At 54.1% G+C, this 13,510-nt stretch overlaps 5 protein-coding genes across 5 annotated transcripts; 2 read left to right on the top strand and 3 right to left on the bottom strand.

Annotated features, from left to right (window-relative positions):
* Window positions 1–1,792: 1,792 nt before the first annotated feature.
* On the top strand, window positions 1,793–4,941 carry SGE1 (multidrug transporter; the record flags this gene model as incomplete). Its single annotated transcript, XM_028634994.1, has 5 exons — window positions 1,793–3,296; window positions 4,071–4,077; window positions 4,149–4,465; window positions 4,544–4,790; window positions 4,851–4,941. The coding sequence occupies 5 exons, from the start codon at window positions 1,793–1,795 to the stop codon at window positions 4,939–4,941; spliced, it is 2,166 nt and encodes a 721-aa protein (XP_028492442.1).
* Window positions 4,942–5,354: 413 nt separating this feature from the next.
* Window positions 5,355–7,496, bottom strand: MTO1 (Mitochondrial Translation Optimization; the record flags this gene model as incomplete). Its single annotated transcript, XM_028634995.1, has 2 exons — window positions 5,355–7,043; window positions 7,104–7,496. The coding sequence occupies 2 exons, from the start codon at window positions 7,494–7,496 to the stop codon at window positions 5,355–5,357; spliced, it is 2,082 nt and encodes a 693-aa protein (XP_028492443.1).
* Window positions 7,497–7,847: 351 nt separating this feature from the next.
* Window positions 7,848–9,685, bottom strand: VPS45 (vacuolar protein sorting-associated protein 45; the record flags this gene model as incomplete). Its single annotated transcript, XM_028634996.1, has 2 exons — window positions 7,848–8,462; window positions 8,546–9,685. 2 exons carry the CDS (start codon window positions 9,683–9,685, stop codon window positions 7,848–7,850), a joined length of 1,755 nt encoding a protein of 584 aa, XP_028492444.1.
* An 888-nt stretch (window positions 9,686–10,573) lies between these two features.
* On the top strand, window positions 10,574–11,862 carry MMM1 (ERMES complex subunit mmm1; the record flags this gene model as incomplete). Its single annotated transcript, XM_028634997.1, has 2 exons — window positions 10,574–10,611; window positions 10,668–11,862. 2 exons carry the CDS (start codon window positions 10,574–10,576, stop codon window positions 11,860–11,862), a joined length of 1,233 nt encoding a protein of 410 aa, XP_028492445.1.
* Window positions 11,863–11,951: 89 nt separating this feature from the next.
* On the bottom strand, window positions 11,952–13,507 carry D7B24_000746 (uncharacterized protein; the record flags this gene model as incomplete). Its single annotated transcript, XM_028634998.1, has 4 exons — window positions 11,952–12,437; window positions 12,516–12,893; window positions 12,968–13,041; window positions 13,504–13,507. 4 exons carry the CDS (start codon window positions 13,505–13,507, stop codon window positions 11,952–11,954), a joined length of 942 nt encoding a protein of 313 aa, XP_028492446.1.
* Window positions 13,508–13,510: the final 3 nt, after the last annotated feature.

A 13,510-nucleotide genomic window follows, 5' to 3' on the forward strand; every position in this document is an offset into this window, starting at 1 on the left:
TGAGGTGTATCGTCGTCGATTGACCTTGGGTACCTGACTGAGCCACGCTTTGCCGTGCCTTGCCTTGCCTTGCCTGCCCACAACCCTCCGCTTCGCTCCAGACTGTTTGGCGTCCGTTCCTAACCTGCTACCGTCGACCGGCCCAGGTACTTTATTCTGACTGTGCACACCCCTGTTTGAAGCTAGCCTCCTCGCCCCCCCCCCCCCCCCCCCTCCCCGGTTCCCCTCCCCCCATAGCTCAACTACCAGTACCACCACTGCCTCCTCCCCTCTACCTAGCTGCCTGCCTTACCGTCCCTACCCAGGTGCCCTAAGGTGTGAGCTAACCTACCTAGGTGGACAGGCTAACCATACCTTACCGGTACGGGCTACGGCTACAGGCTACAAGCTGCCGGGGCGGTACATCTCGACTTTGGGGGAGCTTTTCTGCCTCTGTCTCCCACCTCACTCATAACCAGAGGCTAGTCCGACGTCTTCACTCACCTTGCTTCTTTCTTCACTTCGCTTTCCCCTTCCTCTCTCTGCACAAACCCGGTGCCCCGCCGATTTGGACATCTATTTCCCCTCGAGCTCATCATGCTTCGCTCGCTCTTGTCCGCTATGATCCCTTGAAGAAATCATACGCCTGCTCCTCCACCACCAATCACCCTTGCCTCAAGCGTCCCACGTTGTTGCGTGAAGAATCGATACGAGCACTCCTACTATCGACCGAGCACTCGCCGTCTGCCCCTCACCAGCTCGAACTCGCCCGCGCTCACCCGTCATCCGCCGTTGCCACTGTCCCTCGGCTCACCACAGGCTGTCCTTCGCTGCCCGCGCATCCTTCCGTAGGTTGCGCCTCTGGAACCCAGCACGCCAGCTCGAACGACTCTTTCTGCACGGAAGGCAGAATCGAGCGAGCCTTCACGGCAGGGCCATTGCACCCTGTTGAGCACGCGTGATTACGTTGCTCGTAAGGAGGCGTTCTATCGACCCGTTGTAGTGGGGTTTGGCGTTAATACACCTCAGCCATATCAGTCACAAAAACACAGACACACCCGTCACTGCCTCCGCCTCCGCCCGGATCAACATCACCAGCCCAGCGCGCCTTTCGTACCTCAATGTCTATGCAGCTTGGCCTGTGACTGCCGCGGCCCTCACCAAGAGAGGGCTTTCCTTTTGTGGTCGGCAACGGCAGCAGTAGCGGTAGCATTCGTAGCACGACACCGCAAGGAATCCGCCGTCCACAACCCTCTCGTGTGTCCACGAGACAGCTGTGAGGTCAGAGCTAGGGCTCGGTGGGCACCTTTGATCCGAGGGAAAGACGACGCCCGCGCCGAGCGCTCTTTGCAGTAACGGACCTGGCACCCCTCGATCCGGAGTCTGAGCAATACCGATACCCGGTCAAGACGTTGCATACACGCTGCCTTTTGCAAGCTTCGCAGCAGCGGCCTCCCGTCAACGGCGACTTCACCTCAACGGCCTCGGGCCCATTAGCAGAAATACGCCCCCCTCACTCGGCCGCACACGGATCCAAAGCTTCTTCGTCGTGTCTGCGCAACCTTAGACCCCACTGTGCCTTCTCGCCCATATCCTCCTGGCGGGAAAAGTATATAGCTAGGAAGGCTTTCTTCGACCGAACTCTCTGGGGCCTTTCACCTTTGGGTCTCATTCATCCCGCCAAATAAATCCCCCAAGGCCATAACAGGGACGCCTGTCACAGCTCAAGTCTTCGAACACTGTTTCTCTACTGCGTCTCCTGCTGCAACTCAAATCATCGCCGAACTTAGGTCCTCACTACCTTGAAGAAACCATGTCTGCAGCCAATGTCCCCCTCGAGGCCACCTGGCAAGGCCATGTCGCCTCGACTCTTGATGCTGTTGTTCTGTTCGAGGCTTGCCTGTCTGGCAATCTTCGTCACGTACCCCGTCGACCCCACGATCGTGAGCGCCAAGATCTTATCCAGAGCGGCCAGATCTTCATCTACGAAGAACACGCTTCAGGTATTAAACGATGGACAGACGGCGTCACTTGGAGCCCGAGTCGAATCCTCGGGAATTATCTGATCTACCGGGAGCTGGAGAGGCCATTTCCACCCGGCGAGAAGAAGCGCGCCGCAAAGAAGAACAAGAAGCAAACCAACGGCGGCATCTCCAAGAGCGAAGGGTGTCTACGACAGAACACAGGGATGAATGGGACCGCCGCCGGCACAAATGCCGCGAACTTATCCAGTGCGGGTTCCATGGATCCTTCCGAGGCAGCTAGGAATCCTGAGCGCGCCTTGATCGGATCTCTGGTTGACTCATACCCGTTCAAAGAGGGCGGACTTGTCAAGAAGACGATCAGCGTCCAATTCAGAAGCGTCCCGCATCATCTCGTCTCCTACTACACAGTTCAAGATGTCATGAGCGGCGCCCTCGCCACACCAACATCGCACTCGGGCTTTCTACGGAATATCGTTCCCCGGCCCGAGCTCATTCTCAACCAGAACTTCAGAGCGCCCATCGATGAAGTAGATGTAGACGACAATCGTCTAATACAACATCCGTTGAGCAGTGCGCACCAGGAGTATGTGAACCATATGCACCCTCCTACCTTCCGGACCTGGTCAGTACCTCACGTCAACATGGCTGTGGCCAACTCGAGACATTGGCCCACGGCCATGGTTCCCGCCCAGCAACAACAGATGCCACCCCCGCAGCATGCGCAGTATCTGCAGACACATCCAGGGGCCATGGCAGCCCCCATGCCCCCACCGAATTACGCACAACCTTCAACGCACCACCAATATGCCTACCAGGACGGTGTCATGCGCCCTCAGGTGACGACGTCTTCGACGCTGGCTCCGGATGTTTACAGAAACATGCTTGTAGACCAGCCACTCTCCCGCCGGCACTCCACGGCCTATGACTTGAGCAACTCGAGCCACGCCATAGGGCTCGCTCAGACGATGACCAACAGCCCAGTGGACCCAATCAGAAACATGAACCATCCCTTCATGCAAGCTACGCCTATCTACGGCAATAACGGACGTCTGCAGGAGCCGGTGCAGCATGCGGACGCATTCCCCTCGCCCCGAACACTGCCTCAGCAAGAACCCAGTCTCGATGGCTCTCAGCAGCATTCTGCGAATCTCAAACTGGAAGGAGAAGAATCGCATATGCAGCACAACAATTCTTGGGGCACGTATGATGTAGCGGCTACTCATGATGTGTTCTTGGGTGGCACCAATACTGATCAAAGTCAACCATTTTTGAATCCAGAAGGCGAGGAGGAACAATACGACGAAAATAATCCGCCACCCACTTGGCCGCCAGGTTCCAATAATTCCATGGGGAGACTGTAACCAGCATTGCCTGATTTGGTGGTGTTCGAACAAGGGTTTTGGGTAGTAGATGTATAGAGCGGTACCTAGACGTCGTCGGAATACCCACTTCAGGAAAGTGGTCTGGGGCTCAGAATAGGAAGAGGTCTTGTATTCGGATTCCGATGCATCATTCGGAGCCGATTTATCTATGATCGGCGCCCGGCGGCAGCCGCCAGAGCCTAAGGGAACAGAATAGTGTACAGTCAGAAGTATTGACGATTAATGCAACAAGCATTGACCGAGTCCGAGTCCTTGTCAACATTTGCTGTTCATTTGCGTTGTTCCGTCTCTCATTTTGGGTGAATACAATCGCTACTTGCCTTGCAAGGTATTTGTCAGCATATCTCTTATATACATACTTGCCCACTTCATAAGCATATTTCCATAGCCAGTCGTATCTGCTAGGTAGCTGTAATCCGACACGACAATCTCGACGTTGACATCACCAAGCCGCGAGACGAACTACCGACGGTGAGGCTGCACATGCGTCCGCTCATCATTATGTTGCTCCCTCGGCTCGGTTTTTCTGTTGTCGGCGGTAGTCGAGCGCTCGTACCTCTGGTTCCTGCCAAAGGCTGGGCATCTAAACGTCTGCACGGCTCTAGAGGCTTGCCATGTTTTCCACTCGCGCGCTACGCCATTCGCCATTCGCTCTCGGTTACCTCACAAAGTCGAAACTATTCACACCAGAAAGACCCACGTGAACGAAGCTCAAAGACGCCAGAAACTATGTACGTTCAAGCTTATTCGGATCCTACGCCGCAACGCATCCCTGCTAACCTGCCCCGGTGTACGACCGTAGCCACCCAGCTGCAACTGTCTCAGCACCGAGGCCGAGTCTGTCCAAGACACTACACGAGGACATCTACACTATTCCGAACCTTCTGACGCTATCACGTCTCGCCGCCGCGCCCTTTGTCGGCTATTTTATTCTGCAGGACAACCATGCGTGGGCACTCGGTCTTCTCGCCTACTCCGGAGTAACTGACCTGCTCGATGGATGGATTGCACGCCGCTGGAACCTTACGACAGTCGTGGGCACCATCATCGACCCACTGGCAGACAAGACTCTCATGGCAATATTGACTGTTTCGTTGGCCGTGCAAGGCTCGCTTCCAGGTATGTCTCCAGCCATTATTCATGTTGTAATGCAACGTCTGGGTTTGTTGTTGTCTGACTTGGCGCTCGTTGTCCCAGTCTGGCTTGCCGTTATCATCCTAGGTCGTGATGTCGGCCTAGCTATTGCAGCCATTTATTATCGCTGGGTGTCTTTACCGCCTCCGAAAACATTCACCCGGTACTGGGACTTCTCGCTGCCCTCGGCCGAAGTACACCCCACTGCGATCAGCAAGTACAACACGTTCTTGCAGCTGGCTTTGATCGGTCTCACAACAGCGGCTCCTGTCATTGCCCATGACATCTCGGTGCCCTTGACTGCTATGCAGTGAGGAACCATCCAATGTGACACATCAATGAGCAACGTAGTGACTAACACTGTTTTTAGGTATATCGTTGCCACTACCACGATTTGGAGTGGCGCAAGCTACATATACACCAAAGATGCAGTCAAAATATTGAACGCGCCTAAGCCGTGAACACGGCAGCTGCCAAATCCAAGCCCCCGCTTGCTTTCTCGGCCTCAGGCAGGTCGTTAAAATGTCTGAAGAATATTTCTCGTGTTCTTTTATACGCTTGCAAGCCGAGTCATTTGGCTCGAGGATACACCGTGTCCAACAAGAGCGCAGACACCAGCATGGTCTAATAATACAAGCTGCGCCTGTCGATCGATGCAGCGCATCTCTAGCAGGAGACTGCAAGGCCCAGCCTCAAGGCGTGCCTGACGGCTAAATGTACAGTAATGTTATAACAAAAAGCAAGAGTGACAATGACAAGGCACCCTGCTGGCCTCAGAGACTGCGGTGCAGCCATCCTACTCGGTCCTGTGAAAACAATGGTGTGCTTCTGCAGTATCGTCGGGCAGACAAGTGGCTCTCAAGCATTCAAGCATTCAAGGCAGACATGAGTCTTCTCCTGCAGCTCCGCCCTGGCTTTGTGCCAACATAAATCCTTGGTCCGATGTCGAGGTCGACCTGGCTTTACTTTGACGCTGGATGAAGCTTAGAAGGCGAATACAGCCTGAGGGCGTGATGCCCTCGAGCCGTCGAGCTTGGGCGAGGGTTTCTGGTTTTGTCGTCTTGAGAATCTGCTTTTCGTGCATGGCAAGCCCGGCGACCTTGTCGTAATCAAGATTTGCTGGTAGGCGCAGTGATTCGTCCCTGGTAAAGTTCCGTCGCTCTGACGTCTGCCTTGCAATCATCGGGGCGTATAAAGCCTCGATTGCAACCCGGGATTTGATTCGCTCAGGGAAACGCTGCACAACTGGCAGCACAGTCGCTATCTCATCCATGGTGACGTTGGGTAGCCGTAGCATCTCGCAGGCGTCACGACGCTGGCTATTTTCCTTCACCTGGAAGCCGTGTCTCATCCACTCCTGTGGTGACTTGACCGCAGACTCCAGAAGAGAGTAGAGTTCATCCACCTGCATCTTTTCGTCTGAGAATGCCCTCCACCTAGCGTCCGATACGACGCCCCAGTCTCGGCCCTTCGCTGTCAATCGGTAGTCTGCATTGTCAGCCCGCGAGGTAAGTCTATATTCACTCCGGGTGGTGAACATGCGGTAAGGCTCCGACACGCCTTTCGTAACAAGATCATCAATCATAACGCCAATGTATCCGTCGCCTCGGGATAACGAAACGGCCGCCAGACCCTTTGCTGCTCGGCCCGCGTTGATCCCAGCAACAACGCCTTGACCCGCAGCTTCTTCATATCCAGTCGTGCCGTTGATCTGTCCGGCAAGGTACAGGCCACTGACTGGCTTGGTTTCCAAGGAGGATTTGAGACTGCGTGGATCGATGTAGTCATACTCAACGCCGTATCCGACCTGCAACAACTCTGCATTTTCCATACCCTTGATGGACCGGATGATTTGTTCTTGGGCCTCCGGAGGTACAGTCATGGACAGGCCGTTGGGGTACACGACATCGTTGTCAAACCCTTCAGGTTCAAGCCAGACGATGTGTCGCTCTTTATCGGAAAAGCGCGTTATCTTGGACTCGAGCGACGGACAGTATCTCGGTCCAAGAACGGTCTCCCGGATGTGAATTGTGTTGCCAAGGTTTGCGCGAACGATGTCGTGTGTAGTTGCGTTTGTGTAAGTCACATAGCAATCAATTTGCTTGTCGGTCGCCACGGTATCGTTCATGTAGCTGAAAGGCGTGGGCGATTGTTCGCCCGGCTGAAGCTGAAGTTCAGAGAAATCGATGCTCTTCCCTGAAATCCGAGGGGGGGTGCCCGTCTTTAGTCGGCCCATGCTGAAGCCTGCATCTCTGAGGGACTTGCTTAGCCCAGTTGTTGCCGCCTCCCCTATCCTCCCGGCTGGGTAGCTTTCCATTCCAATATGGATTTCACCGCTCAGGAAGGTGCCGGTCGTAATGATCACCTGGGTCGTAGGTAGGATTTCGCCCGAGTCGAGCTTGACACCGGTGATGCGACTGTGCGCCCCTATTGTCGGGTCTTCCTGGGGGCAAAGTACTACATCGGAGACACTGCCTACAATGATCGACAGGTTGGGATACCCTTCGAGCTCCTCCCTCATGTGCTTCTTGTAAAGGTCTCGGTCGATCTGCGCGCGGGGTCCCTAGGCAAAAGATTAGCTGCGGTCGATCCACGGGCTCCTGAAGAGACATTTAGTACTCACCCATACAGCAGGGCCCTTTCTTCGATTCAACGTCTGAAAGTGTATACCGGCCTTGTCGATAACACGGCCTGCCAACCCATCGAGGGCATCGAGCTCGCGGATGATCACCCCTTTCCCTATTCCGCCAAAACTGGGGTTGCAAGAACACGTGCCCAGGTTGTCAATCTTCGGTGTGACGAGGGCGGTCTTTGCGCCGGCGCGCGCCGCTGCGGCGCAAGCCTCAGCGCCAGCATGGCCACCTCCGACAACTACCACATCGAAAGGTCTAAGGCCGGAGGCGACTGAGGCAAACTGTCGACCGCGGCTCGTTGGCAGGGCGGTAATGCGATGTCGGGCGCTGCGAATATTGTGATGCAGATTCCACAGCTGTTTCGAGGATCTTCCAGAGAGCATCGGGGCGATTGAGGTCGTTGCAGCCTGCACAGATCTAGGGTCAATCAGTGAGCATGGAGAGAAATAATACTTTTGGTCGCATCGCCACAGGCCGAAGGCTCAAGTATCTGTAGCGTGTGAATGCGCGTTATTCGCACGGTCTTCGCACCAACTCCATGCTATATGGTAGCGCCTCTTTGGGGTTCAAGTCTGACATCGAGTGCCTGTCCTAGAAGACTTCACAAAATCAAGTTTGATCATTGCAACAAATCTTTCTCATTATAAACCCTAGAATATAACATTGACTAAAGATCGACGGCTGAAAAGTGAGCCACCAAAGGGCAGCATGGAATAGATCCTTCAATGTTATCTTTAACGTAGAGGGCCATTCTTCGTCGCTGCCGGCCACAGTGAGACAGCATCTTCAACTTCCTCCAAGAAAGTGGCAGTATTGTGGATCGTGGTGCCTCCCAAGACGACCCTGACGCCAGGAGATGATGCATTAATTGTAGCGATCATCTTGGCCTCTTCGTACGTTGCACCTCCAATCATGAACACGATGATGTCTTGGGGTTTGTCCCGTGTTGTACCCCCGCCCTCTACGAATGGATATTGCTGGTCTTTCAGTTTACCCTTGATCAAATTTTGTAAAGTATTTTCCAGGAGGGGCGTGTGCTGGGTGTAGACGTTTTCAACGCCTTTCAGCCCCTTGAGTCTATCCCTTGCACCTGAGAAGATGCCTGCTGACTCGAAAAGATCTGTGATACCAGTCTGGGCGTGCGACTGCTGAAGTGACGAGTGGTATGCTAATACTTTCCTCACCCTGTCGGCATGACGTGGGGACACATCGCCTGCAGCAACCAGAAGGTCGATCAACATTGGAAGTGCATTCGATGGGTTCTTGTCGTATCTCAGAGCGTAGAGAGCGACCAGTGAAACCTTGTTCTGGGCATTCACATTGGGCGATTGGATCAGATTCTGAACGGTCTGTTGTGCGCTGTCAGCGGCCCGGAGAAGAAGACAATACGTAGAACCTTGTGTTGGAGGGGGGTCAGTATGGGGCGTCGTACCTTGAGGTCGGTTGCATGATTATCACTGCACGCCAGGCTCTGTTCCAATTCGCTGACTTCAAGCAGATTCTCTGCGCCGACGCGACGGCTCAGCTCAGAGACGAGTGTGACGTGTTTGCTCACGTTTCCAGAGAGCTTGCGGAATTCCGGATATTCCTCGATGAACCGCTTCATATCGGATATAGACTCGATGTTGGCGTTGTTCTGTGTCTTGGACTGGTACTGTCCAACGTAATCCTTGATGTTCCCACCAAGGTCGCCGAAGTTCATGTACATATTCTTCTTAAAGAAGGGATCTTGGTCCTGTGACAGAACGATCTCCTTCAATTCTGGCCGGATGTCAGGCACGTCATTCAGATCGACACGGCCATTGTTGATGCCGAGCAGATGGTGAACCATTGCTTGATATGTCCATTGGGTCAGCAGGGGAGTTATCGGGTCCTCCCGTCGATCAAGCACAAGTAACACAGGTGGTGTATCGACTTTGCGGAAGTCAAACAATTGCTCTTCCTGTGTCATGTGGTATCTCACTTCAGTTGCCAGCTTCCTCGCCGCGAGGCTGTTTTTCGCGTATCGAATCAACGGTTTCTTTTTAAGTGCCAGCAAGACGGCGATAAGACCCGCGGCGCTCTTCTGGAGAGCCTCGGGGTTCCAGGCATCTGCAGCGGCTGACCAGGTTCGCTGTTGTGGAAGAGCAATGCCAAGAGAGAACAGGTCAGGGTTGATGACGATAAAGTCGGCGAAGTGCTCCTGGACAAGCCGTACCACTTCATGATCATCGGCCTCGGCCAGTCGTTCGAGAGACGATTTTTTGACGACATTCGTGAAGTAGAGGAGATACTCTCCATATTTCGGTTCGCGTAATTCATCGATCAGGAGCTGGATAGATTCGGGTGACGGTCTGACGAGGCAGAGGCACCTCAGGTGACGCATTTTCTCCCTGCTGGTGTTGTCCAGACGATCGATGAGATAGACCTCGTGATTCAGTAACGTCGATTGAGTAACAGCTGTTGACACAATGGGCACCGTTTCCCTGTCTAATAGAAGGACTTTCATTTTGGCAGATTGGCTAGCGTGAGAGCCTTCGCCAGATGAGATGATGCGGGACACGTAAGTGCCTACCGCTTGTGCAACGTCCATGCCGACGAAGGGCAGGCGACGATGGCGCACGGCAGCGAAAGCTCGTTCCTCAAATGTCCGCTGGCAAGACGCGGGGTGTGTGCCTGGGAATAACAGGAAGCCTCTATGACTGAACTCGAAGCTTCAGAGCAGGGTGGCAGGAGTTGACGTTCCGATGCTCAATCGTCTCAGCGTTTCGAGTACGGTGAATGATAAGAATTATTACGGGATAGCTTAGCGAATATGTTCGTTCAGAAAGGTCTTTGATCCACAATCGAGACTGAGCAGGCTTGCGTCTTGGGGTGTGAACTTGACTACGTGGTTGATGACTTAGGTTCGTTCGCTCACTGGGAGGTGTTTGATGACGAGTGGCCCGAACTGATGGACCAACACAACCATAAGCTAACAAGCCTGACACGAGCCGAAGACGGGTTCCCACTTGTCTAGGTACCGTACTAGGCACCCTAGGTACCTACGTCGTGGGGGTACTCAGGTGCTTACTTCTGCCCCCAATTAGAAGCCTAGATTCCCTTCTTAGAAGCCTCCAACTCGCCATTAGTCATCCAGCGCATAGAATGTGTCTACCATTAAAATGAGTGTCTACCTCAAGTAAGGTAGGGAGTGACTCTATCAACCCAGTTCCGTGCTGTCGAGTCGCAATACAGTGTCCGAAGCCCTGCGACATGGTTGATTTTCCCTGCCGAAATACAGTTGATACGGAAAACATACTAGTCCCTTGTGTTCATGCCACACCTGTCTTGACACCCTCTCAACCCCAAGCACACAGCAAAAGTCCACCCACATATAAAACCCGCCGAAAACCAGGGCAAAGAATTGCCCAGGCGTCCAGGCCAAGCGGCGGCCTGTGAAAGTCAACCCGAGGCTTTCAATCGATCAACAAGCAACAAAATGGCCGACAAGACCTGCCCCGCAACGAGTGAACCAACGTGAGTGTACCTGTCCCCTCTATTGGTTCTGTTGAACTGACAAGCCCGAATCGAAGCTTGTCTTTTGCGCAAGGTCTCGTGTTAGGCCAGCTGTCTGTCGTGCTCGTGCTCGCAGCCTTCATCAAGTTTTTCATCTTCGGGGACCCACCATCCCCCGAAGTCACAGCTTCACTGCGAGCCACCGAGCGGCGGTCAAAGACACTTGCTCACAAGAAGTCCCTCCTGGGTCTTCGGGCCGCCACTGGCCGTCCCGGCCAGCCAGCATTGAACAAGAAGAAGTCAAGTGTCCTGAGGAGCCCATATAACCTAACTATCGGGTCCATCCTGAGCAAGACATACTACAATGTCGACAGTCATCAGCCTGAGAGCTTGGATTGGTTCAATGTGCTCGTAGCTCAGACCATTGCCCAGTTCAGAAGCGATGCGCAGCACGACGACGCCATTCTCAGTTCCTTGACCAAGGCTTTGAATGGGACATCGCGGCCCGATTTTGTCGACGAGATTCGAGTCACAAAACTCAGCCTCGGCGAGGACTTTCCTATTTTCAGCAATTGTCGCATTATACCTGTCGACGAGGACGGCCTGAGTCTAGGTAACGGCAAGACGATCGACGCAAGTGCCGCCACTAGGGAAGGGGCCAAGCTACAGGCGCGGATGGACGTCGATCTCAGTGATCTACTGACCCTGGCTTTGGAAACTAAGCTGCTGCTTAATTATCCTAAGAAACTAAGCGCAGTGCTGCCAGTTGCGCTCACCGTCTCCGTCAGACGCTTCAGCGGAACACTGTCGGTTTCCTTCATCCCCAGTAACCCATCCCAGTCTACGCCGACCATGATGACCTTCAACTTCCTTGACGATTACCGACTTGATTTTTCTATCGGGAGCTTGCTCGGGAGCCGGTCCAAACTAGAGGACGTGCCAAAAATTGCGCAACTCATCGAGGCCCGCTTACACCGTTGGTTCGACGAGCGATGTGTCGAGCCCCGATTTCAAGAGATTGCACTGCCAAGCTTGTGGCCTCGAAAGAAAAACACGAGGGGTCCTGACGATGGAATGACAGAGGGAAACATCGGCTCTGTGGGGAGATCCAAGGGCCGGGACGTGGGCCAGGACATCCGAGCAGAGGCTCGCAAAGAGGTTGAGGCTGAAGCTAGCAGTCGTACGGACCGAGCACAAGAGTCGCTTCGGCGACGGAGGTTGAGAAGCGAGGATGAGCTCGTCATGCCGGGTTCTCTGCCAGACTTTGTGTAGTAATAACTTCCACCAAATGAACAAACGGAGTGTGCACATAAATAGCGCAGATAGACCGCGAATTACCTCCAGACACCATCGCTGCGTCCCTACCAGGCCATGTCCACCACGCTTTTTGAACTCGCTGTCAAGGCCATGAGGTTCGACCACCAGGCCCAGGCCCCAGCCAATAACATGAGGTAGTAAAAAGCGGACCAAAGGCGACAGGCATTGGCCGCTCGCGCGTCACTGTGTGAAATCCAGTATGGATCGACAACGCCCCAGAAGCGCGGGAGACCCATGGCATTGCAGAAAGCATGGACGAGGATGGCAGCAAGGAGGCTGCCTGTGCGGAGGAACAGGAATGTGGCGTAGGCACCGAACAAGGTTGTGTACGAAAACTGCAGAATAGTGCGGGCAATGGCCACGTGCAGAGGCACGCGAGGATGGGTGATACGAAACTCGTAGAAGTGGTGGATATGGGCCATGCCGAAGATGATTGGGGACAGAAAAATCGTCTTATAGATAGAGAGATGAGCCGCAAGAAATAGTGGTATGGACGCTGACCGAAAAAGCAGCTCCTCTGTGGCGGGGCCCTATGAAGCATCAGCTGTTTGATGTAACTTAATGGAAGAAGGATGAGCGAAGCGCGCGCCCGGTGAGGGAGGGCATACAATGACAATGTTGCGCCATGTAGTCCAGGATTGCCAGACGTCAATGATGGTGCGCGTGCTCACCAAGTCCTTCCAGGCGCCGTCAAGTACGAGCGTTTCGAACAACGGTGCGCTGAAGAGGATGGCAGTCAGGAGTACCGAGCTGGCGGCTTCCGTGACCCCCAGTGGCCAATAGCCCATAGCGTGGAGCGGGTCTATGGCGAGAGCATAGTTGCGATGCAAGATGATGAAAGTGCAAAAGGAACAGAGGGCAGTCGAGCACAGAACAGATCTGATGCGAGCGCGGATAACGCGGGGGTCATCCCGCAGCAGCTCAGGCGATGGGCGGGTGTCTGATGAGGCATACAGAGGCGACACGTATGCCAGAGTGTATGCAAGCTACGGTGAGGACATAGTTAGCCGCAGTCTCTCGGTGCCACCAGGAAGCTAACACGCAGACAACAGAGACACACAAGGAGCGCGAAAGCGGTCGTGGGATGAAGCACAGCGTCTGTAGTCGACATTTCGGCTTTGGCCTCGGCTTCAACTGCCTCAGCGCGCTTTGCGAATATTGTAGAAGAGCAGAGCGGACGGCAAAGGCAACAATAAGTGCGGCCAGGTCATGTGTTCGTGGAATCGGTACTCGAGGTGGAAAACGCGGAAAGAGAACTGGAGTTTTTGTTTGGTGAGCACTGCAAATTGGTGCAGGTGAAGAGGGGTTCCCGCTATGTGTTGGCGAGCTCTTCCTTTGTGACACTTGAGCCGGGGGCTCGCGATGATCCGTTTGCCTGGGACAATGCCTTGAAGTTGTGGCTGTAGTGACGGTGAACAAAGATGGCTCAGTTCCCTTCCAAATCAGAGCCCCAAGACGACATACGAATACACACATAACCCGCATAACGTCATATGTGTAGACATGGCGACGCCAAAGCAGGCTGGGATGACCCCGCTTGATAATATTGGCCAATCTGTCTCGTGAGGAACCATCTCATAAGGCCTGCCAACTCACTCATGCT

This window comes from Verticillium nonalfalfae (genome assembly GCF_003724135.2).
Source record: "Verticillium nonalfalfae strain VnAa140/NRRL 66861 chromosome Unknown scaffold_110, whole genome shotgun sequence".
Lineage (NCBI taxonomy): Eukaryota > Fungi > Ascomycota > Sordariomycetes > Glomerellales > Plectosphaerellaceae > Verticillium > Verticillium nonalfalfae.